The 26,149-nt window shown below is 41.1% G+C and overlaps 1 protein-coding gene and 1 long non-coding RNA gene across 3 annotated transcripts in view; one reads left to right on the plus strand and one right to left on the minus strand.

Moving 5' to 3' along the window:
• Window positions 1–14,103, minus strand: part of NEDD4 (NEDD4 E3 ubiquitin protein ligase) — a 120,029-nt gene extending 105,926 nt beyond the window's left edge. The window contains exon 1 of the mRNA XM_046653935.1: window positions 13,988–14,103. Coding sequence (XP_046509891.1) covers window positions 13,988–14,032 — 45 coding nt within the window. The 5' untranslated portion in view covers window positions 14,033–14,103. The remainder of the gene's footprint in view (window positions 1–13,987) is intronic.
• A 91-nt stretch (window positions 14,104–14,194) lies between these two features.
• On the plus strand, window positions 14,195–25,259 carry LOC124231923 (uncharacterized). Of its 2 annotated transcripts, none has more exons than XR_006886729.1 (3): window positions 14,195–14,302; window positions 15,495–15,597; window positions 22,151–25,259. It is a non-coding gene; the product is annotated as an uncharacterized LOC124231923 (long non-coding RNA). The 2 variants fall into 2 exon arrangements; XR_006886724.1 differs by lacking the exon at window positions 14,195–14,302 and having other exon boundaries at window positions 15,148–15,597; window positions 22,151–22,378; window positions 23,912–25,259.
• Window positions 25,260–26,149: the final 890 nt, after the last annotated feature.

Below are 26,149 nucleotides of genomic sequence, written 5' to 3' on the forward strand. Positions count from 1 at the left end.
AAAAGATGCAGAATGATATTTATTCTTTGATAACTCTGTTAAAACATGTATGCAGATGGATAAAGATTAGAAGGAAATATGCAACAATAAAGATAGCTATTAAAATAATAGATGATGGGGTTTTTTTCGCCTTAAACTTTTTATAAATTTTAAATTATATTTTTTCTTACTAAAAAAAGTTCTGTCCTTTCTTCAAAGTCCAAATGCCCTCTTTTCTAACAGCCTTTATAGTCGAAATGAATCTTCCCTTCTCATTGTTAGAGGCTTATTTACATAGCACCTATTATACACAGACTTACATCTGAGGCAATAAACTATGTGCCTTTCTCCACTATTAAAATTGTGGGATTGTGAAGCCCAAGAAACTTATCTTTTCATTATCTTTGTATTCTCTATAGAACCCAGCAGAATACTGGCACATAGCAGGGGCTGATAAATTCTTGATTAACCACAAAGCTTTCTGAAGTAGCTGAAAGTAGGAATAGGTCACCTTATCAAAAGCAAGGAAAAGTTTGCACACACAGTGAGCCAAGAATGCTGGCTGTCAGACCTAAACAACCAAACAGAAGATTGGAAGACTTCTCTCTGAGGAAACTGAGTGATGCAAGGGGCTATAAATACTCGTACGTGAGAGTCCCACAAAAAGATGACGCTATTGTGAAATACTCCAGTTAACAGTACCTGCCCACTCATACAGAGGATGTATGTCAGCAAATGAGGGAATGAATTAGGAAGAGGAAGGCAAGAGATGAAGGAAACAGTGGATCTAACACAGAAAAGAGCTCAAGAGAATTCTCAGAATGATGGCAAACAGAAGCCTGCAGGTGATGGCTATATAACAGGTATAGAATGCAAACAGTTCAGATGGAATGTAACACAGCAAGAGGCTGTCTCCAACAGGAATGAAGAAAAGGGAATAGATAGCATTCATTATATCTATATATATGTACATATATATACATACCTCATATATATGTCCACTATATATATGTATATACACACACACATATTGTACTACATTGAGTGGCTTTAAAGCTCTCTCAGGCAGTTTGCAATTGAATTTTTGATATATGTACAGAAAACTAAAGCAAATAAAAAATGTGCAATAAGTAATTATAAACATGGTATAATGGTTCAGATGTGAATAACACTATATTTACACAGGCAATAATATAAACACTGAATATTTAACAAAAAAAATGCTAGGGTGGGAAAGAGGGATATATTTTTTAACTTTTTTTTACAATAAACGCTATATAATTTATGGTGACCCTATTTTCCAGACTAAAAATTGGAACCTACGGATTGACAGCAACTTTCTTCCTCCTTTGTGTAAATTTATTTGAAACATTTTACAAAAATATAAATGCTAGATCACTCTTACTGGAAAATGTATGAAGTCAGGACTGTTCTAGTAAAGGTGGAGTATATGATTGCTATATATTTGCTATGCACTGTCAAAGCTCCTCAGGAGTTTTTGGCAGTAATAATGATGATAAACTAAAATACTCAGAATTCTTAGATTTAAGAGACAGCAGTGGTTCTCAAAGTGTATTACCTGGACCAAAAGTATGAGCATCACATGGGAATTTATTAGAAATACAAATTTTCAGGCCCCACACCAACTGAATCAAATGCTCTGTTGTGGGGCCAGTAGTCTGCATTTTAACAAACTCTCCAAGTGATTCTGATAGACACTCAAGTTGAGAACCACAGGTAAAGAGCATGAGGGTAAGAAAAGGAAGTGCTGTAGTTAATGCTATTGCAGGAGTATTCCTCATTTAGAAAACTATAACTTTATTTATTCAATCAGTACTATATAATTTCCAGAAAAGAAGAGCTCATCACTACTTTACATCTTAACACCATGTTTAAATGTGATAGCACCATAGCTCCTTATTTATACACAAAATATCTCTGGAAGGATACACATCAAGCTGGTAATCTACATTTGTGGAAAATATATCTCCACAAGAAGATCTGTAGGTGAATGTTCACATTCATAAGAGCCAAAAGCTGGAAACAATCAAAGCGTCCATCAAAAGGAGAATGGATAGGAATGACATCAGCTTCATGGCAGAATGAGCTCTCGCCTTTGACTCGCCCCTCTAAGATACAATGAAAAGGACATTCATACTCCAATAGAGGACATTCACACAACACACAAGACGTCTGAGAGACCCATGCAGCCATACGTCTGAAAGTGAAGGTGCTGGAACCCCAGGAGGAAGTGGAAGGAGGTAAGGGGGATTTTTCCCTTTCTCCTGAATGTCAGCGACCATGGGACTGCCTGCAGCTCTGAGAGGAAAGTGGGGAGGGGCGGCCCTCTGCGGGAACAATTGCTCTCCAAGTTCACTCACAGCCTGTGGGAAAGCCCCACACAGAGGTAACTAAGCTACCGTGGGGTCTCTTCATCTAGCTAGCAGCCTAGGAGAGCAGACAGTGAGGGCCCAGTGAGAATGCCCCCAGGACCACGCAGGTGAAAGAAAGTGCCCCTCCCCCTCCAAGTGCTCCAGCTCTGCAGTGGGCCAGAGAACCACACAGGAAGAAAAGCAGTCTGAAGCTAGGGGGATCACACAGGCAAAAAAAAGTGCTCCTCCCTTGGCCTGGTGCTCCAGCTCAACAGGTCGGCCAGAACACTGCGCAGACAGAAAAGCAGCCAGTGGCTGGGGGGATGGCGCAGGTGAAAGAAAGCACCCCTCCTCCCGTCTGGCACTCCAGCTGAGCAGTTGACCAGAGTGCTGCAAGGGCAAAAAGGTAGTCAGTGGCTGGAGGGATCATGCAGGCGAAAGAAAGTGCCCCTCCCTGAGCCCAGCACTCTAGTTCCCTGGTTTGCCAGAGCACTGCACAGACAGAAAAGTACTCAGCGGCTGTTGGTAGGGAGCTGCAGATTGTGGCAGGCTCAGAATACACAGCTCCTGATCCCCATCCAGTGGTGGCAGGTGGGAGCTGTGACCAGATACTATCACTATGTGGAGGCACAAATGCACACCATCAAGCAGTATGAAAAATACATTCAATCTCCAGACCAAAAGGAAAATGACAAATACCCAGAAATCAATCCTGAAGGCACAGAAATTTATAATCCAAACATAGAATTCAAAATAGCTATCATAAAAACCCTCAAACAGTTACAAGAAAATACAGAAATACAGCTCAATGAAATCATGAACTTCCTCACAAAAGAGACTGATACTATAAAGAAGAACCCGTCAGAACTGTTGGAGATGAAGAACACAATGGATGAGATAAAGAAAAATCTGGACTCCCTAGCAACCGAGCTGATATTATGGAGTACCAAACTAGAAATCTGGAGGACAGAAATGTGGAAATGCTTCAGATGGAAGAGGAGAGAGAACTAACAGTAAAAAGAAATGAAGAAATTCTCTGAGAAATATCTACCTCAATTAGAAAATGCAACATAAGGATTATAGGTATTCCAGAGGGAGAGCAGAAGGAGAATGGAGCAGAAAGCTTCCTCAAAGAAATAAAAACTGAGAACTTCCCAAACCTGGGGAAGGAACTGGAAATACAAGATAAAGAAGCCAATAGATCTCCTAACTCTATCGATGTAAAAAGATCTTCTTCAAGGCAGAAAGTAGTAAAGGTGGAAAAAGTCAATGACAAAGAAAAAATATTGAGGGCAGCAAGGCAGAAGAAAATAACTTACAAAGGAACCCCATCAGGGTTTCAGTGGATTTCTCGGCAGAAACCTTACTGGCTAGGAGAAAGTGAAATGATATATTCAAAATTCTGAAAGACAAAAACTTTCAGCCAAGAATACTCTATCCAATGAAAATACCCTTCAGGTATGATGGAGAAATAAGAACCCTGCTAGATAAACAAAAGCTAAGGAGTTCATCACCACAAGACCCCCCCCCCCCCCCCAGCCAGAAATCCTCAAGAAGGCCCTCATACATGGTGAAAAAAAACAGAAAAGGGGCTACAAAGCCCTGAGCAAGGAGATAAATAGGTAGGCAAAATCAGAAAAATTGCAGTTCTCTATCAGAAAAGGTTAGTAAACACTTAATTATCACATTAAAGATAAAGGGAAGGAAAACACCAAAATATATATAATCTCGTCATTTTAACCACAAACTCACAACACAAGATGGAATAAGATATTACAATAATAACTCAGAAGGGGAAGAGGAAAGGGATGGAATCAGCTTAGTCTAAGGACATAAGAGGCTATCAGAAAATGGACTTCTCATCTACAAGGTTTTTTACACAAACCTACTGGCAATCACTAAACAAATAACTAGAACAGAGATACAAATGATAAATAAGAAGAAAACCAGAATAGAAAACTACCTAACCAAAATGGCAGTTCGAAATACATGGTACAAGAAACAAAGGAAACACAGATGAACTGGAAAATGAGCAATAAGATGGCAGCATTAAGCCCTCATATATCAATCATCACTCTAAATGTAAATGGATTGAATTTTCCAAGCAAAAGAGAAAGAGTGGCGGGATGGATTAAAATACAAGACACAACAAAATGCTGCCTCCAGGAAACACATCTCAGCTCCACAGAGAAACACAGGCTTAGAGTGAAGGAATGGAAGATGATAGATACTCCCAGCTAACAGCAAACAAAAGAAAGCAGGTGTTGCCATACACATATCATACAAAGTAGACTTCAAGATAAAACAGGTAAAGAGAGACAAAGAAGGGCAGTGTACAATGGTAAAAAAGGGACACTCCACCAAAAAGACATAACACATAAATATGTATCTACCCAACACAGGAACACCAAAGTACATAAACATAAACTATTAACACACCTAAAAGGAGATATTAACAAAAACACAATAATATTAAGGGACCTCAACATCCCCACTTACATCAATGGATAGATCACCCAGACAAAAAGTCAACAAGGAAATAGTGGAATTAAATGAAAAATGAAACCATTTGGACTTTACAAATATATATAGAACACTCCATTCAAAACCAGCAGAATACTCATTCTTCTCAAGGGCATATGGAACATTCTCAAGGATAGACCATATGTTGGGAAACAAGGCAAGCCTAAATAAATTTAAGAAGATTGAAATCATACTTAGCATTTTTTCCAACCATAATACTATGAAACTAGAAATCAACTACAAGAAAAAAGCTGGAAAAAGGACAAAGATGAGGAGACTAAAAAACATGCTACTGAACAACCAACGGTTCACTGAAGAAATTAAAAGGAGAAATAAAAAAAATCTGGAGACAAATGAAAATGAAAAGACACCATACAAACTCATATGGGATGCAGAAAAAGCAGTCCTAAGAGGGAAATTTACAGCCTACAGGCCCATGTTAACAAAAAGAAAAATCTCAAATAAGCAATCTTTAAACTACACCTAACAGAATCAGAAAAAGAAGAATAAAGCCCAAAGTCAGCAGAAGGAGGGAAATAATAAAAAAAAATAGAACAGAAATAAATGAAATTGAAACAAAGAAGACAGTAGAAAGGATCAGTGAAACAAAGAGCTGGTTCTTTGAGAAGATAAACAAAATTGACAAACCCTTAACCAGACTGACTAAGAAAAGAGGAGAGAAAGCTCAAATAAATAAAAATAGAAATGAAAGAGGAGAAATTACAATAGATACCACAGAAATACAAAAGATTATAAGAGAATACTATGAAAAACTATATGCCAACAAATTGGACAATCTAGAAGAAATGGATAAATTCCTAGGCTCATACAACCTCCCAAAACTGAACCAAGAAGATACAGAGAATCTGAATAGACCAATCACAGGTGAAGAGATTGAAACAGTAATAAAAAACATTCCAAAAAATAAAAGTCCAGGACCAGATGGCTTCTCTGGAGAATTCTACCAAACATTCAAAGAAGATTTGTTACCTATCCTTCTCAAACTATTCCAAAAAATTGAGGAAGATGGAACACTTCCTAACACATTCGACAAGGTCAACATCACCCTGATACCAAAGCCAGACAAGGACAACGCAAAGAAGGAAAATTACAGTCCAATATCACTGATGAACACAGATGCAAAAATCCTCAACAAAATATTGGCAAAGCAAATCGAGCAAACCATTAAAAAGATCATATACCATGACTGAGTGGGATTTATACCAGGGACACAAGGATGGCTCAACATCTGCAAATCAATCAATATGATACACCACATTAACAAAATGAGGAATAAAAACCACAAGATAATCTCAATAGATGCAGAGAAAGCATTCAATGAGATCCAACATCCACTGATGATAAAAACAATAAAATGGATACAGAAGGAAAGTACCTCAACATAATAAAGCCCATATATGACAAATCCACACCCAATATCATACTCACTGGGGAAAAACTGAAAGCCATCCCTCTGAGAACAGGAACAAAACAAGGGTGCCTACTCTCACTGCTCTGATTCATCAGAGTACTGGAGGTTTTGGCCAGAGCAATTAGGCAAGAAAAAGAAACAAAAGGAATCCAAATAGGCAATAAAGAAATTTAACTCTCGCTGTTTGCAGACAACATGATGTTATATATAGAAAACCCTAAAGAATCCATTGGCAGATTTTTAGAAATAATCAACAACTATAGCAAAGTTTCAGGGTACAAAATCAACTTACAAAAATCAGTTGCATTTCTATGCTCCAATAAGAAACTACCAGAAAGAGAACTCAAGAATACTACCCCATTTACAATCACAACAAAAAGAATAAAATGTCTAGGAATAAATTTAACCAAGGAGGTGAAAGCTCTAAACAATGAAAAGTATAAGATCTTACTGAAAGAAATTGATAATGACATAAAGAAATGGAAAGATATTCCATGCACATAGAGTAGGAGAATAAATATAGTTAAAATGTCCATACTACCTAAAGCCATCTACAGATTCAATGCAATCCCCATCAGAATCCCAATGACATTCTTCATGGAAACAGAATAAAGAATCCTAAAATTCATATGGGGCCAAAAAAGACCCCGAATAGCTAAAGCAATCCTGAGAAAAAAGAACAAAGCAGGAGGCATCACAATCCCTGACTTCAAAATAGACTACAAAGCTAAAGTAATCAAAACAGCATGGTACTGGAACAAAAACAGACACACAGATCAAGGGAACAGAATTGAAAGCCCAGAAATAATACCACATAACTATGGACAGCTAATCTGCGACAAAGGAGCTAAGAACGTACAATGGAGAAAGGAAAGTCTCTTCAATAAATGGTGTCGGGAAAAGTGGACAGCCACATACAAAAGAATGAAAGTAGACCACTATCTTTCTCCATACACAAATCAAAATGGATCAAAGACTTGAAGGTAAGACCTGAAACCATAAAACTCCTAGAAGAAAATATAGGCAGCACACTCTTTGACATTGGTTTTAGAAGGATCTTTTCAAACACCATGTCTACTCAGACAAGGGAAAAAAGAAAAAATAAACCAGTGGGACTTTATCAGACTAAAGAGCTTCCGCAAGACGAAGGAAACCAGGATCAAAATGAAAAGACAACACACCAACTGGGAGAAAACATTTGCAAATCACACACCTAATAAGGGGTTAATCTCCATATCAGATAAAAAACTCACACAACTCAACCACAAAAAAACAAACAACTGGATCAAAAAATGGGCAGAGGATATGAATAGACATTTTTCCAAAGAAGATACACAGATGGCCAATAGGCACATGAAAAGATGTTGAACATCACTAATCATCAGGGAAATGCAAATCAAAACTATACTTAGATATCACCTTACACCTGTTAGAATGGCTATGATCACCAAGACAAAAAATAACAAATGGTTATTTGGTGTGGAGAAAAGGGAACCCTCATACCCTGCTGGTGGGAATGCAAACTGGTGCAGGCACTATGGAAAACAGCATGGAGATTTCTCAAAAAATTTAAAATAGAAATACCATACCACCCACCGATTCCACTACTGGATATTTATCCAAAGAACTTGAAATCAACAATACAAAGAGATTTATGCAACCCTATGTTCATTGCAGCATTATTCAAAACAGCCAAGAAGTGGAAGCAACCCAAGTGCCCATCGATCGATGACTGGATAAAGAAGATGTGGCATATATATACAACGGAATACTACTCGGTCATAAGAAAACACAAAATCGTACCATTTGCAACAACATGGATAGAGCTTGAGGGTATTATTTTAAGCAAAATAAGCCAGACAGAGAAAGACAAACACCGCATGATTTCACTCATAGGTGGAAGATAAACAAACACTTGGATAAAGACAACAGTTTAGTGGTTACTAAGAGTAAGGGTGTTGGGGGTGGGCATAAGGGGGTGAAGGGGTACATTTATATGGTGACTGACAAATAATAATGTACAACTGAAATCTGACAATGTTATAAACTATTATGACTTCAATAAAAAAACCACAAAAAGGATAATGGATAAACATCTAGTATATTCATACAATGGAATACTACTCAGCAATAAAAAAAATGACCCACTTATAAAAGCAACCACATAGGTGACTATGGAAAACATTACAATAAACAAAAGAAGCCAGATACAAAAGAGTATCTACTGTATGCTTCCATTTATATGAAGTTCCAGGACAGGTAAAACCAATCCAAGGTGATAAAAGGTTGCCTATGGAGAGTGAAGCGGGGGAGCTGACTGGAACCAGGCCCAAAGGGACATTCTGGAGTGATGGAATATTCTATATCTTAATTGGGTTATTGGTTATACATGTTGTTGAAAATCACTATATATCAAATTGCACATTGAAGATCTGTGCATTTCACTATTTGCAAATTTTACTCCTTTCCCCTCCCCCTGAAAAAAGAAAGCAAAACAAAGACATTTTCAGACAAAAATAAGAACTGAGAAAGTTCATTACCAGCCAACACTCACTGGAAGAAATTCTAGAGGATGTCCTTCAGGCAGAAAAAAGTGATCTCAGATAGAAAGCCAAAGACATGAGAAGAAATGACAAAATAACAAGCAAAGAAGATGTTAAATCATGAAGAACAAACATTATAAAAAAAAAGGTAATGATGACAATGATGGTGCGTGTGTGTGCCCACGCACATGTGTGTCTGCACACACGTTTTGTGTTTCCATTCCACTTGGGATCCAATTAAAAATTCTTAATGAATGGCCTTCAGACCCTGCCTGACTGGGCTCTGCTGTCCTCGCCTCTCCAGATAACAACTCCTGACACCGTCCCTCTGGCTCCACCACTCTAGCCTTATGTTCCTCTCCATGTCATCTTTTGTGCACACAGTTCTATTTACCCGGAAGGCTTTTTGCTCCCCCTCTTCACCTGGCTAGCTCCTATTCATCTTCAGTTTCAGTTCAAAGGTAACTTCCTCAGCATTTGCTTATATTCTCTCCCCTCCTCCATACCATACAAAATTAATTCTTTTTTTCTGTTTTGTGCTTTCATCTTACGCGCCTTTTCCTTCATTTATAAAACACTGATGTGTGATTATATATATTTAATGTCCCTCTAGACTATAAATTCAGTACTGTCCGTCTCCCATTATTATAACCTCACAGCCTGACTCAAATGCCTTACACATAGTAAATGTTCAACAAATATTTGTTAAGCAAATACAGAATTCAATCACTTCAGAGGTCCATCTACAAGACTGAGGACCTGCTACAGACTGCAAAGACACGACACGTACATGCAACATATGCTCTCAGATGGGCTCTTGGACCAGAAAGGAAGAAGAGAAATTATTAGACCACTTATCAAAGATTGGATGGGATCTGTGGATTGGACAGTAGTGTTGTAGAAATGTTGAGTTCCTGGCCTGAGGGTTGGATGGCTGTTATGTAGGAAAGAGTTCTTGTTTTAGGAAAAAACACACTAGAGTATTTAGAGATGACAGGGCATTATGTCTGCAGCTTGCTCACAAATGGTTTAGAAAAAGACCAATGAAAATGGCAAAAAAAAGGGTTAGGGAGCAGCTGTGGTGCAATGTCAGCAGTTGGAGGATCTGCTTGAGGAGGATTTGGAGTTCTTCATTCTGTACTTCCAACTTCTCTGTTGGTTTAAAATAATTAAAAAGCAAATTATTAAAAATAAACTATCTTTATCCACTTCTTTGGTCCCATGGAAACACACGAAAAATACTTTAAAACTATACTGGAATAAAAGATTTGCAAAAAAGCAGTAATGGCAAAAACAATACATGAAAGATTGGGATAGATACTAACGCAGCTGCTGCTTAACTGAGCTTCTCCTTCTTTGTGTGCAGAGAATAAAGGTTTGGGAACTTTGTTCCCAGGCTCAGTGTGATGCCAGGGCAGGCAGGGTCTACTTCTGCCCGGCACTAGTGGGTCTAGAAGTGTCGGAATGTGCACTTCTTAGTTACCCTGTTGCCTATGCACTGGTGGAGCTGTCACCATCAAAGGCCTCCATTCTTCCATATGTGCAAACTCCCAAACTGGCAGCGGAGACTCTCAACTCTTTCCTCTTTATGTCCTTCCTTCTTTTCATTGTTTCAGTTGTTGGAAATAAAAATCATTCTAGACGGTTTAAGAAGAAAGAAGTTCATACCGGGAATTAGGTACTTCCAAAATCGGTGGAAGAGCTGGAGGCGCGAGCTGTAGGCTGGGCCACCAGAGGAGTCAACAACATCTCGGCACTGGCCCACCCAGGAAGCTATCTCTACCCCTGTCAGAAAGGTAGGTGAGGGGGCCGGCCTGGTGGTGCAGCGGTTAAGTTCGCACGTTCCGCTTCTCGGTGGCCCGGGGTTCACCGGTTCGGATCCCTTGGCAAAAGCCATGCTGTGGTAGGCGTCCCACATATAAAGTAGGGGAAGATGGGTGAGGATGTTAGCTCAGGGCCAGTCTTCCTCAGCAAAAAGAGGAGGATTGGCAGTAGTTAGCTCAGGGCCAATCTTCCTCAAAAAAAAAAGAAAGAAAGAAAGAAAGAACAAAAGAAAAGTAGGTGATCAGGAGTCATCACTATATCTGAACATACCTAATCTAGAGATTGGGAAGCTGCTGCCACCACCACTTCTGCAACTTCCTGTCAATACCCACAAAACAAGTGACTAGGTACCAGAACACTTGTGCAGAAAAACTCAATGTCTACATGACTATGCTTGTCAGAAAAAGCCAAAGAAACAAGAAGTTATGCTCCACTTCATTTCCACCTTCCAAATCTCAAGCACACCTAGTTGAGAAACCTATTTCACAACTTATTTGCAGAATGCTAAAGCCAAGCAGGACTGCGAAACACGGTGTTTAGCTTTCCAGCCTCCACAGAACAGGGAGGTCCACTGAAATGAGGCTGGAAGGAATGCTGAATTCTACTGCCTATATCCACCCAACTCCTCACCAAAGATTAGTGGGAGCTATCCTCTGCTGTTAATCCCAAGAGATAGAGCAAATCTGGTATAAATTCTCTTACACTGCTTCCTTTTGTTATGCTTTAATGGCAAAATTCTGCACATGGAGCCAGGACCATAACTCACTGAAGCTAAACTCACTGAAAAGTGAGGGAGGCATCATGATCGAAACTCTGGCATCTGTCAACACTAATACGCTCATACAGTGTGACTCAGCGGCTATTCAGTACATACTGGTTAAATTATAATTCCCTCACTCTCTTCTCTCCCATGTCTATCCATTTTTCTCCACGTTTCAGTTTCAAATTTATAAGAGTCATCTCTTTTTGCTGGAATAGAAAAGCTACCTTACTTTTAATCAACAGCAGAGGGCTGCCTATTCCCTGACTAGACGTGGTTTTAGAAAATGACATAGCTGCAATGTTTTTCTTCTTAAAAAATGGGGGGTGGCTTTTCTAAGCCTTCTTTCACTTTTGTGATGGACCAGAAAATAAACGGCAAATGATAGCGTTGAGATGGCAACCTCTACCAGAAAACAAGCGATTTTTGTCTCTCCCACCTGACTGTGAGCTCCTCACAAAACAGGTGGAGACTGTTTTTTCTCTCTCTATGCCTAGCATACTGCGTGATACAGAACAGACAGTTAATAAATGTCTGTTGAATGAATAATCCAAATTATAGTGGGAGACAGCAGTTCATCATCATGTCTCATCTTCCTATCTCACTCTCTTCCTCAATGTGGACAGAGGGAGCTGGAAGGCATTTGAGTCACGGGACTCGACAACAGGACCTCCATCATGTAAACACTGGAGTGGGCCCCACACCATGAAGCTTTCCAGAGGTACAAATCCTTCAGCAAGTTCAGGAAAACCTCCTTTGAAAGGCTGGAGTTTCTTCCCTTTAACCCCAGTGGCTTACTGACCACCTCCTAACTGCCATAATTCCTTCTACGTCAGCTGGGCAGAGCGATGATGAGAGAAGCAGATAACTGCAAAGACAGATCATGTACCAAGAGGGAGAGAACAGCAAACAACGTGGCAATAGTTTGTCTATGATCAATTGGCTCTGCTGGAAGGGAGTGAAATGAGCAATCTGGAACAGCAGTGCCTACCTCTGAGTAACAGCTACCACCACCACCACAGGGAAAGAAAGTCCAAGGCCAGCCTGATGGGGTTGGATGCCTACCTGAGGTTATCTGCATTGCACAGCTTACTGTAGCAAGTAGGGAGATCTGACTGATAAGAAGAAAGCTATCATAGGTTCAACACTGCTTTATTTTCCTCTGATCTCTTCTACAGAACAGCAATGGGACATTATCTTTAGCCATAACATACTGACTTGTCGCTGAAGGACTACCAAGCTGCCACCATTTGTCCACCACCACTTTGCTTCTCTTCTAGTAACAATAACTAAGAAATTAAATTCTAATTGCATCACACAATCATTCTCAAAATACTGTGAGATAACTTGTTTGCATAAACAAATTGCCCATTTCATAAACAAAGAACTTTCAAGAGAAATGTAAAAGATATTTTGTAAAAGATGTTGAAGATAGCAAGTTTCTAAGAGAAGGCACTACTACAACACTGCTAGAAGACACCTAAGCAATCAGTTTAAAGTAGGCTGGAGGATTTATAGTTAATTGGGTCCAATCTTGATAATAGGTGCATGTGACAGCTTAGTCAGACAACAAGAATGTTTAGATTTTTTTCCCCAACTGAACTAGTCTCTGTTAGACTAGATAGCCTTTTCATCTCCCACCCACTCCCATCTTTGAGACAATCACCAAGAGCATAGGGAAGCCACATCTCATTTAAAACAGAACAACTCCTTGCAAACGGCCTTATTTTGAATAAGGGTAAGGCATAACCAGCATAAGTTATTAAGCTAAGAAGAGTCAGCTTTGCCTTCTCAAATCACAGAACTTAAATTCCACAGTGAATAGCTGTGGGAAATTCTTTAAAGTATTTATACTTTTTCGGCTTTATTTTCTTAAATATCAATGAGGACGGGGGAAACACTGCATGAACTTTCCACATTTGATACTTGTTGCTAAATATGAGGTGGAAAATCTATCTACCTGCCTTCCCATCCCCATCTCCAGTTCCATCCCCATCTCCAGTTAGGGAGCTAAAAAAGATTTCAGATAAAGAAGAACAAAACCAAAACCGCTAATGACAATTCACTAGAAGTCTTCAGGTCAAAGTTCATCAAGTTTAGTCCGGCGGGCCTCCGCGAGAGCAGGCTAATCCACAACCGGGATGCTAAGCCCCAGGGCAACTCGCCCCACCCCCGGGAGCTCACGCATACTTGGCGGGGGGGGCAGGAAGGGGCCGGCGGGGTGATGCGCGTCCCACCCCCGCGCACTCACAGCCTCGTCCCCCTCCTCAATACTTCCCGACGGAAACTGACAAGGAGGGCGGCGGCTCCAGCGAGGAAGGCGGCGTGGAGTCTAGACTTGCAGGGAAAACGCGGCTCCCTAAAAGCAAGCCTTCCCCCGACCACGCGCGCCCCGGGCCGCCCCACGGTCCCCACGGCGCCTCGCGCGCTCCGGGGGCTCGGGCAGAGGGAGGAGGGGGCTGACAGCGGACCCCCGGGCCGCCGCCGCCTCCTCCGGTCCGGCTCATGGGCAGCTCGATGGGAAGCCCGCCCCGCAGCCCCGCGGCCCCCGCACCTCGTCCTCCGGGAGCCCGAACACCTCCACCGCGCAAGTTGCCATTTCCGAACGGTTCCAGCAAACCGGACGCGCTCGCCCCCGCCCAGGGAGTGGGAACTGGAGTGAGGAGGAGAAGTGGGAGGAGGCGGGAGGAGTTGGAGGAGTAGGAGGCGACAGCAGCGCCTCCCGCGGCCAGCGGGCGCCAGCGGCACGAGGCAGCGCGGCGGGAAAGGGCGGGCTGCGGCTCGACAGGCGGCGCGCGTGGCGGGATTCAGGGGGCTGGGAGCGCGCGCGCGCGCCCGCGGCGGGGAGAGCATGCGTGCTGGGGTTCAGGTAGGAGGGCTGACCGTGGCGGGGGCGCGGGTGGCGGGGGCGCGCCGGCCGCCCCAGCGCTAGGAGGGTGGTGGCGGATAGGCTAGCGTCGGGAGTCGCCGAGTCCCGGGCATTGCGCTGAGCAGCCAGTGGAGGCCTGGAGAACGTCAGCCCTTCCCCTGGGAAACAGAGCTGCGGTTTTCCTCACCAAGTCTCACTGAGATCTGCCTGTTGTTTAAATAGATGGCCAATTATTTCTCCAGCAAAAATGGGTTTATTCGGGATAAGCAAAGAATTGTAATTCAGAGTCTGCCACCATGGCGAGACATATACAAGTCCCCCAGCAGCCAGGGAGGAGAAAGTTGGGAGGGCTATTGTAAACAAAGCGTTCAGGTGTAATGGCTTTTCAGTTGGCTGAGCTGTGACAGTCTCTCATTGGCTGAGCTTCTTGCCGGGTGAAGAAGAGGAAGTCTGTCTCCTCTCTCTTGGGCTCCGCTGTCACAGTAGGGGGTGAGAGCGCCCCCTTTTGGCCTCCCGACTCCAATTTAATGAGGTTTCGGTTTATTGCCACATTTTTCCCTTTTGATCAGGATCTTTCTCTGAAAGCATCATGGATCGAAAGTCAGGGTTTTCTGGTTTCAGCGGCTTTTTGGCCCTCAATATCAGGAGGGACTTTTCCTCGGCGTCATGTTCCATGTTGGAAGGAAGGTGCACAGATTGGAAACCTGTTGAGGCCACATTTGAGTAAGAAGAAGAGGTAGAAGGGAGAACTCTCAGGCATTTTTCTTTTCTAAAGTCTATATATTGTCAAGATCATAGGCATTGGAGATCATCTGAAGCATATGTCATCAATAAGGTTTGGCAGACTTCTGACAGGCTGGGTCTGGGCCTCATGGGAAAGCTGTCTCATCAGATGTCGTCTGCTTCAATTCTAGAAATCTTTACTTTCAGGTCACCAGAGGATGTGTATGTCTAGTTAGGGTCTGGTACTTTCTTCAGATGTGTCACATAAATCCTGGAGTTTTGTGGCACAAGAGTTAGTTAAGCAGTACCTGATAGGGGCCTTTCCAGAAGAGTTGAAGAGAGTCCTTCTGGAGGTGTCTTTTCCAACAGACAAAATCTCCAGGTTGCAAAGTGTTATGCTTAAGGTCTTCATTTCTCTGGAGCGCACTGTGAAAAGATTCCTCTACTAAAACATGGTTATTTTTAACAGGAGCAATTAGGCCTTTGCAGTATTGGAGTGCATCTCCTTTTATCAGCTGTGGGTCAAAAGAGGAAGGAGCCAACTGCATTGATGTCCTGTAACTATGTCAAAGGTGAGAGTTTATGCTTTCTAAAGGGGGTGGATCTGAGATTTAGAAGAACCAACGGCAGTGCTTTGGCCAACATACTTGGAAGGTCTATAAATTTTGCCAATTGAGTCTTAATAATGTCATTAATGCGTTCAACTAAACCAGAGTGTTGGGGATGGTAAGCACAGTGAAAATGTTGTAAAACTGGCCCAACAGCACGAACTTGTGGAAGGACCTGATCAGTAAAATGGGTCCCTCAATCCCTGTGAAACTTGAGAGGAGTTCCCCAGGCGGGGATAATCCTTTCCGAAAGGACTTTAGCCCCAGAAGAGGCAGTAGCTTGTCTGCAAAGGAACGCTTCAGTCCAGTTAGAAAGCATACAAACCATAACTGAAACTATTTATATCCATAGACAGGGGAAGTTGTGTGGAATCCATTTACCAAACCTTGAGTGGTCCATTAGGCAGTTTAAAATTTCTAGGAGCAGTATGAACAGACTTCCCTGGGTTTTGTTTCGGACAAGTGGGACAAGTGAGGTAGATGCTTTTTGCAGCCTTATTAATATTTCCCCACTAATATTGATTCATGAATGATATCATTTTGTCAGTAGACCAATGATTTAATGCATGTGCAGTGGTTAGGAGTGGGAATTTTACAGTCTCTGGTAGGACTTGGCGGTTAATTTGGTCCAAACTAGAGCTTTTTCTTTTTATCAAACCAGCAATTGTTGAATTTTCAATCTTATTTTTCTTTTTCTGAGGCCAGTTGTTGGGCTTCTCTAGCCAGGTTTTGTAAGTTATCATTTGGGAAAATAATCCCTTTGGACCTTGACAGAGCTTTGGCTGTTGTTGGTTCCTTTAAGGGCTGCATTCTTTGTGGAAATATTAGCTAGACAATTTCTTTTAGCTTCCATAGAGCCAAGTTTAGAGTGTCCCGGGACCTTAATAATAGCTAAATCAGCAGGAAAAAGTATAGCATCCAATAATTCCTCAACATAGTGGCCATTTTTAATTTCATTTTCACTGGAAGTAAGGAAGCCACGTTCCTTCCACAACATTCCCAAATCATGAGCTCCTCCAAACGCATGTCTACTATCAGTATAAATGTTGGCGGTTTTGCCCTTGGCTAAAGTACAAGCCCATGTAAGAGCATATAATTCAGCCTTTTGGGCCCATGTAGCCATTGCTAAAGGTGCTCCCTCAATGATATGAAAAGGACTATCAATAGCATACCCAGCACAGTATTTGCCATTGTCACCCTTTAAATAAGAACCATCAGTAAACCACAAGAAGTCATCATTACCCAAGGAGTTCCCTGCAGATCATCACAAGGAGTCAGGAGGTGATCCATCAGCATTTAGCTGTGGTGAGGGACTCCATCAGCAATGGAAGAGAGAAGAGTAGCAGGGTTAAGGTTATTACAACATAAAAGAGTTCTGTGAGGAGTAATTAACAAAAGGCTTTCATAGGAGGTCAGGCGGCTGACTGAAAAATGTTGAGTGTGATGAGAACTCAGGACGGCTTCCACAGCATGAGGTACAAAAGTGGTTAAAGGGGATCCCACAGTGATTTTCTCAGCAGCCTTAACCAAAAGGGCAGTGGCAGTAATGGCTGTAAGGCAAGGAGGAGATCCCCATGCCACAGGGTCCAGTTGCTGGCTATAATAGCCTGTAGGCTGATGGTGGTCCTCAGTGGTGATACCCCAAGGGCATTCCCTTCCCTTTCATACAAAAAGGAAAAGGGGAATCTGATCATTGGGATGTCCAAGGGCAAGTGGGTTCATCAAACTCTCCTTTAAGGTTTGAAAGCCTTTAAAGTTGGGGTTGTTCATTAGTAAAAGATACAGAGGTTTGGACATAAGAGAGAAATTTGGAATCCAGTTTTGCCAGTAACCAACTAGCCTGGGAAAACCTTGCAGTTGGTGCTTAGTTTTGGGTTTTGGGAAATCGAGGACACCATGAAGCTCATCTGGATCTAGGTGTAGCTCTTGTTCTGATATCAGATGCCCTAAATGTCAAACCTGGCTTTGGGCAAACTGCAGTTTCTCCTTGGCAACTTTATGTCCCTTTAAGGGTAAAAGCTTTAGCAGGTGGATGCTGCCTTCTTGTGAGGAGCCTTCCAGTCTTCTAGTATGGGCTTTATACCTTAAAAGGCTTCTTTACTTTTAGGATATTGATCAATTTTGGGGAGAGGTTTTGAGGGATCATTTGAATCTTGATGGGAGGTGTGCTGTAAATTTTACCAACATCAGTTGAAGATTTTTGCCCATAAGAAGGGTGGTAGCTGATTTAATAGGACAAATGATCAGTGTTTCCAGAATCAGCTCTAGTACCGTTAAAGATGGAAACAATAAAAAATGTCAAGGGGTCATTTAATTCACCTGGTTGGCTCTTTTGATGACTACTGTCAAATTCTAGAATTATTTTTCCTTTTGACGAGAAAGAAATTCCAGCATGATACTTTTCCAAGAAGTCTCAGCCTAAGAAATGAATAGGATCGCTTCTCAGCTTTTTGGCTAAGATCAAGTGTAGGAATGAATAGGGTTGGAGAAACTAAGGAGGAAAGGGTCTGTGTCTTTCAAAGGACCTAAACAAAAGGGAATAGGATCAGAGACAGGAACATGTTAAGGTTCATTAAAAATCCCCACTATTTGAACTGTTTTAGTACTCTGAGGCAGAGGCTGCTTTATAGTAGTGAGGTTAAGCACAGAGTATGGCTCTAGTGTCACTTAGGACAGAAAGAGATTCTTCTCCAATCTGGAGAAATGTTTCTCCAAAATGATTAAGAGGGAGGATTGGGAAGAGCCCCTCTATTTCCTCAGAGCCCCATCATTGGGAATTTGGAGGACATTGGAAAAGCCCATTAGAGGGCTGAAGGTACATGAAATGCTTAAAGTTGTAACCATCTCTTTTCCAATGTCCTGGCTCTTTGCAATAATAACAGAAACTAAGAGAGTTTTGTTTTCATTTAGGGGCCTTCATTTTCTGGAGTTGAAGATTAAGAATTTTAGCAGTCTTTCTTTTAGGTGACTCATGTACAGTGTGAGAGAGTTGGTTTGCTAGATTAACTAAATATGGAGTGGACACAATCTCCCATTCCATCCTGGTCCATTTTACAGGAAGGGAAAGGTATGGATTCAGTCCATTAATAAACATAGAGTTAAAACCTACCCAGGTGGAATCAATATCAGAAGAAAGACCAGAATTTTCTTTAAAAATAATTTGAAGTTGATTGTAATAGTCATGAACAGGTTCATCAGGTTTTTGTGCACAAGTCTGAATCTTGTTGCAGTCAACAGGCTTTGGGATAGCCCTGTAATTGCCTGAAGAAGTTGTCTAGCAGTTGCCTGAGGCTGATTATACAGCAGGTCAGTGGGTTGGTCTCCTGGTTGTAATTCCAGAGACCTTTCAGGATTTCCCCAATTAGCAGTTTTCATCCAATGCTGGGCCTGGCCTTCACCAACAAGCATATGAAGTAGCTGATAAAAGTCAGAGAAACCAGGTTGATAAGTCTGAATGACTATATTAAATTCCTTATCAAATCTGTGAGGATCTTGAGTTTCTTTGGGAAAATCTTTGACTGTCTCGCAGTTCCACCTTAGTCCAGTGAATACAAGAAGTTCAGGGTTTAGCCTTTCGATCCTCAGAATGCTTAGTTTTTAAAGGGACAATTCTGATAGATTCAGAGGGAGAGGGAATGAGAGAGGTTCAGAGGAGAGGGGAGGTTCAGGGAGAGAGTTATTATGGGGTAACTGAGGATACAGAGGAGGTGTAGACTATATAGAAGGGAAGGAGGAAGACAGCGTTGCACGTGGGCCTGAGATAAAGAAGCCAGGGAAGAAGAAGAAGATGACGCTGTAGGAGAAGAACATGAGGCTTCAGAAGCCATTTTCTTTCTTTACTAGTTTGTTTACCTCAGTTAATCTTAAATATTGATTTTGCAAAGAGGCAATTTCAGACTCCTAATAATGTTTCGAGGCCTCAAAATACCAATTGAAATAGGTATTCTGTTCAGCTTTGGAAATTACAGAGTTATGGTTGTCTGATTCAGTTTTAAGAAAAGTAAGTTTGGGGAATTCAAAAGTTCCCCATAATGGCCATTGATAGTCTAAATTAATTTCGGGTAAATCATTCCACTTAGTTAAAAATGCACATGAAGAATGACTACAGTTTTTAACCATAAAATTAGCTAGGGTCCCTATAAAGGGGAGGGGCGAGCCCTCAAAATATTTAGATAACTGAGATGTCATTTCTTAGAGCTTTTTCTCCTAGAGTGAAAGAATAATTCTCAAACAGCCTAAACAACTCAAATCACTTAAACAGCTTGAACAGCTCAAACAGGCTGCAGGCTTAGTACCAGCCAGTCCCAATAGAACAGTCCAATTTCATTAAGATGAACTGAAGGTTGAATCAGTGCAGTTCCAAGGAGCAATGTAATTCCAAAGAAGAGTTTGGTTCCCAAGGGAATTGGACGAAAGGTTGATCAACATAGTTCTAAAGGACAGTCTGACTCCGTTGGGAGCAGAAGGCTGAACGGCACAGTTCCTGAACAGTCCAAAAGTCAACCAAAGGCTAACCAGCTCCAAGTATGAGAACAGTCCAGTTCCAAAAGGAATTGGACTAAAGGCTAGCGTAGTTCAAAGAAATACCCTGATTCAAAGAGTCAGGCTGAAGTGCCATCCAAGTACTCACAGTCAAGACCTTAACTAGAAAAGGATAAAGCCTTAGAATAAATCTTGAATAAAGCCTGGAGAGCCTCAAATATAAAGAGGGTGGAAGCTCAGATGCAGGAGAAAGACTTACCATCAAACTCCAGGGTCAGTGAGAAAAGCAGGAAGCTCAATGGGCTCTGTTGTGGGTACCACACCTGTTTGCTCACCAGCTTCAGAGTTGCTGGTAGCAAAGAGGTGTCCTTCTCTGGATTCCCATATGGGCCACCAAAGTGTTGACCTTAAGCAAATAGATAACTAGTTATTTCTCCAGCAAAAATGGTTTTATTCAGGATCAGCAAAGAATTACAATTCAGAGTCTGCAACCGTGGCAAGCCACATGCATGTCCCCCAGCAGCCAGGGAAGAGAAACTCTTTTATAGAGGGGAAGAGGAAGTTGGGAGGGCTATTGTAAGCAAAGAGTTCAGGTGTAGTGGCTTTTCACTGGCTGAGTTGTGACAGTCTGTCATTGGCTGAGCTTCTTGCCCATCAAGAAGAGGAAGTCTTTCTTCTTCTTGCTGAGCTCTGCTATCACAGTAGGGTATGAGAGCTCCCCCTTTTGGCCTCCTGACTCCAGCTTAATGAGGCTTCTGTTTATCAGTTTCCACCAGAACTTGCCCTCTCTCTAGACATGGAATCAGAAGAACTTAATCCTAGCCTGACCACAAGCTAAAAATCAGAGCACTTTCTATTTGGTTAAGGCTGCTGATTCCAGTAGAAGCTAGACGTTGGGACCTCTGGGAAAGCCTGAGCATGGCAGCAAATGGGGAGTCTTGAAGGGAGCTCGTCAGTCTTGGACTCAGCATCTGAAATTCTCTCCCTAGGATTTGTAAACACTGTGCCAGTTCATAAGCCATTTCCTGTCATATGGTCTGTCCATCTTTAAAGCCTACCAATAATGTCTAGACTCTAGGCTTAACCTACACCTGCTTAGCTAAACCTTGAAGTGCAGCCCCACTGGAAGGTATTGAAGAAGGAGGGAAAATAAAATGAACTAGGACCTCCTGTGATGGGTTTTCTAGTTCCATAATCACAGAAAGATCTCACCAAATAAAGCACCCGTAAAAGAGAATGGGGAAAATTATAAGCACTCATTGTCTAAGTCAGAATTGATATCTTGTCCTATTTCCTAGAGTTGCAGAAATTTGCATAACTCTAGAATCCCAAAATCTAACTAATTTCAGTTTTCCTTAAAGAATCCAGAATAAACAATTTAAAGTGCTGAAAGGTGGGAACAAGACTATACCCCACATTATCGGTTTGTTATGTAAGATTTTGTTGTACTTTAATTATATTTGGCAGGGTCCATTTCATTCATATTGTGTATCAGAATTTTATTAATACATAATCCAAATTTTATCATCTGCAGTAGAGGGGAAAAGGTGGCAGTTAAGTAAAGACTAGTGCAAAATTCCAGAATGGTCAAGAATTGTTGGCGTTAACTAAATTTAAAAAGCCATAATAGCATGAATTTCTTTGTTTTATAAACTGTCACATACCTGTGTTTTTAGTGGGTTAGGAGTAAAATCATCTGAAAATATTCAGTATGCGCTTTTATTTTGGAAATAATACTTTTTCCTAATCTCTTTCTGATACACATTTTTATATTTAATTTTAAGTAGGACATTCATGTCATTTCAGGGCCTAGTTACAAACAAGTATAGAAACAGCTTCCCATACTCCTACTAAAATGTAATGAATGGATGAGAAATATACACACAACCTAAAACTGGTAATAAAATTAGCCAGAAATCCCAGTGGTTTATATAATAAAGCATCAGCTGATATAGCCGATAGGCAATACTGAAGATAATTCCAAATACACCTGATCTAACTCATGGTTTCTTATTCTTTCTGTCTGGATCCAAAGTCATAATGAAGAATTAAGCAGGAAGCTACTGATACGTGATGAACTAGAGTAATTATTATTTCCCAGCTGGAAGCCAGGAGAGTCTCTGTGCAGCTTGTACCTGGAATTAAGAGAAAGTTCGCATAGAGAACGTGGTATCAGCTGGTGGTCCTGTAGCCACCACTCCCATCAAGAAAGCTGTGTGGAATGAGAAACCCCTCTTTTCTTCGACATACGGCTCAGTGCATGGTAAGCCCATGAAGGTTTTTTGCCCACCTAGGCTGCCTTCAATTAAGTTCATGTTGATTTGATTTGAATAACTATATATAACCTTGTAAATGGCATGCATAAAGAACGTGATATTGTGCATAATAATTTGTTCCAAGCCTCATGCCCCCGCTGTAGATTGCCCAAAGTCAAATCCGAGGCAATTCTAGCAACCTCCAGTTGCATTGCCATGCTATCCCTTCTTCTTGAACTTATCCTCCCTTCAATCTCCCTTTACATGAGCCTCCAAACTAATAAAGGAGCAGTAAGTGAATGAAAATCAATAAACCTGGTCGAGACCTTCTAGTGTTCTACGTTCCTAAACCTCTTGATCTCTGCTGAGAGTATTACTTGTGATGCAGAATTGGAGGTAGTTTTTATTTTTTAAATATGAGCTCTTTGGATAAAAATTTTGGTATTGAATAGCTAATCTAACAAGGATAACAATATGAAAGATAATGTTGGTTATTAATTCTCTAAGGAATACAAAAATAAGACTTGTTTGAAAGTTCTCTTTTAATTTTCTCTCACTCTTAAAATCTGCTGGCTGCCTCTCTTTTCTGTAACACTAGATATTTGAGATCTTTAAGATTCATTTTTTTCTTCTTCTTCCACTCTAAACTCCCTGGACCTCATCTGTTGCCGTTGCCATGGTTTCAGCTACAATCTTTTTAGAACCCATCTCAGTCTCAGGGCTCAGTAGTGCAAGAAATGTTACTATTTAATTTTCTATAACTGAACTTAGTTCCCCCCACAAGCTTCCTGTCTGCCTAGTGGTAGAAAACTTAGTCCTAATCAATTCCGCATTCTCTGTCAACCCCCTTTTCACTAAGGTTGACTCTAAGTTCTAGCAGGCTGCTGTAGTACTACATTATCTCAGGGATGGAGAGCATGCCACGGTCCTTATTACTCCATGCTGACATTACTGGAAGCATCCTTGTTCCCTCTGGTCTCTAGTTGTGGACATTTGTATCAGTTGGAATGATGCTTGGCTGTTAGTAACCCAAACTAACAGAATTTAAAGATAGATGTTATATTGTTCTCTCATATAAAAGTCCAGAGGTAGGTATTCCAGGGTAAACTTGGCTAATTTGCATCCACAAAGGCATCAGAAATTCAGGCACTTTACACCTGGCTGCTTTGCCATTTGTAGGTGTGGCCCTTATCTTCATAGTCCAGAGAGTGCCTCAAGCTCCAACCATTACATCACTGTTCCAGGCAACAAAACAGAGGAGGGAATAAAGAAGAAAGTTCAGGTCTCATGCTTGTCTTTTAAGAAAGGCTTACAGAACCTTCTACTTAAACTCATAGAACAGAATTGAGTCACATGTATCTGATTACAGGCTAGGCTGGCAAATACTGACTTTTTTGTGGGAAGCCTTGTAGGGGTTCTATTACTAGGGAGGAAAGGGAGAACAAGGGATATAGGGGGCGAATTAGCAGACTCTGCCCTAGCATCTTTGCCCTCTGGCGTCCCTGGAGAAGTCAGCACTCCCGTCTGTTTCTGGTCTTCAGGCCATGTATTCTTAGGCTCAAAGATGGAAATCCTGTCAGGTCCTCTCTGACGTGCTCCTGGCCCTTCTGCATCACTCTGTGGCTCCAGAGACTTGGGGCCTGTCTCCAGCTGCTCTGGGTACTCCGGCTTTGCCTCACTTCTGCAGTATTGCTGCCGTTGCGCTAAGGTATGTGGTAGGGATGGTGGGAACTTCTGCAAAAATTTCCATTTGAGACTGTACCCAGGACACAGGTCACCTCTGCTTTTGGATTCCACAAATCTAACTGGGGGTTTTGTCATTCTCCAGTTTTGAGGGAAAAACCCAAGTGCTGGAAGGGAGTTTTCAGAGCCTCTTCTCGGAAATAGTCACCGTTTCCAGTACTGTCCAATAAAACCTTCTGCCATGAAAGAAATCTGTATCCGCACTGCCAATATGATAGCCGCTTGCTCATGTGGCTGTTGAACACTTAGAATGTGGCTAGTGCAACAAGCAATCATTTTATAATTAACTTAATTTAAATAGTCACCTGTGGTTATTGACTGCCATATTGGACATCACAGGGACTGTGTCTAACATATCCCAAATTGTAGAAACTTTTAGAAAAATTTAGAGTACATACAAAAAATTATAAAAATGTATAAGGTATAAAGAATAACAATGAAATGAACACTAATGTGCCCATCACCCATGGTAAGAAAAACAATATTTCCAACAACTTTTTTGCCTCTTTTATGCCTGCCTGTTTCATCCCCTTTCCTCTTCCCGCTGAGAGATCACTACTATTCTGAATTCTATGTTTACCATTTTTTTGGATTTTTTTATTGTTTCATCACGTGTTTATATTCCTAGATAATGCATTGTTCATTTTTGCTTCTTTGGACTTTATATAAATGGAATCATAAAGTGGCTTGCATTTTTTTTACTCGCCATTCTATTGGTGAGATTAATTCATGTTAATGTGGTTATAGTGGTTAATTAATTTTCACTGCTGTGTAATAGTCCATTGAATAACTCTGGCCACAATTAATCATTCCTCTCTTGTTGGACGTTGGGGTGTTTCCAGGGTTTTATTTGGTTTTTGCTTTGTTTTTAACTTGTAAAGATATTTTATTATGTAATTTAGCTGCTTCAAATGTTTGTGTAAAGTACAATGGTGTCTGTGAAATTTAATGATGGTTCAAAATTTGTATCAGTTAAGATAAATGAGGCATCAGTGAGATTACTAATTTTTCCCCAAAGGTACATTATGTTCAAAGACAAAAATATCAATTTGTAATTATGGTGTTAAAAGACTGATCCTATTATGCTTTTTTTTTTGGTGAGGAAGATTGGACCTGAGCTAACATCTGTTGCCAATTTTGCTCTTTTTGCTTGAGGAAGATTGTCGCTGAGCTAACGTCTGTGCCAATCTTCCTCTATTTCGTATGTGGGGTGCTGCCACAGCGTGGCTTGATAAGCAGTGTGTAGGTCCACACCCGTGAACCCCAGGCCAACGAAGTGGAGTGTGCAAACTTAACCACTATGCCACCAAGCCAGCCTCCATTTTTTTTTATGAAGTAAATTCTAAAAATTTTCCCCTGCTGAAACCCAAATACAGCCCAGTGCTTCTTGTTTTAGCTTTTCTTCCATGCCATTTCAAGAAGTTTGGACTTTACACTCCAGCAATGAAAGGCAATGCTTCTTTTCTTTTTTGATGATTTTTTTCTATTGTTGTTTTGTTTTGTTTTGCTATTAGAAATAATGCTGCTATAACATCTTGTATATAAAGTCTTTTTATGAAACATCTTAGTATTCCAGAAAGTAACAAAAGTAATGATGAGGACATGTTGAAAGGACACAGCAGCCAGCTGGAAGAGGCTCCCACTGGCCAAATATGGACTAACTTGAGCACCAAAATAACTTATGATAGCAACAGATTATAATCCGATGAGTAGATCTGATACTGTGAATCCATACTGGTGTAAATTATACCCAATGAGCAAATTCAAAGTTTGACAAGTGAGATTTTTACAGCATTTGATGTATCTTTCTACAAAATACTTATTAATTACAAAGGGAGAAAGGCTGAAAGACACCACCATAATCAAGGGATCAAAGTGAAGATCAGAAATGGGACGGGGGCCAGCTCCACGGCCAAGTGGTTAAGTTCAGCTCTGCTTCAGTGGCCCAGGGTTTGCCAGTGTGGTTCCTGGGTGTGGACCTACACACTGCTCATCAAGCCATGCTGTGGCGGCATCCCACATAGAAGAACTAGACT

This window comes from Equus quagga, chromosome 2, assembly GCF_021613505.1.
Source record: "Equus quagga isolate Etosha38 chromosome 2, UCLA_HA_Equagga_1.0, whole genome shotgun sequence".
Taxonomy (NCBI): Eukaryota; Metazoa; Chordata; class Mammalia; order Perissodactyla; family Equidae; genus Equus; species Equus quagga.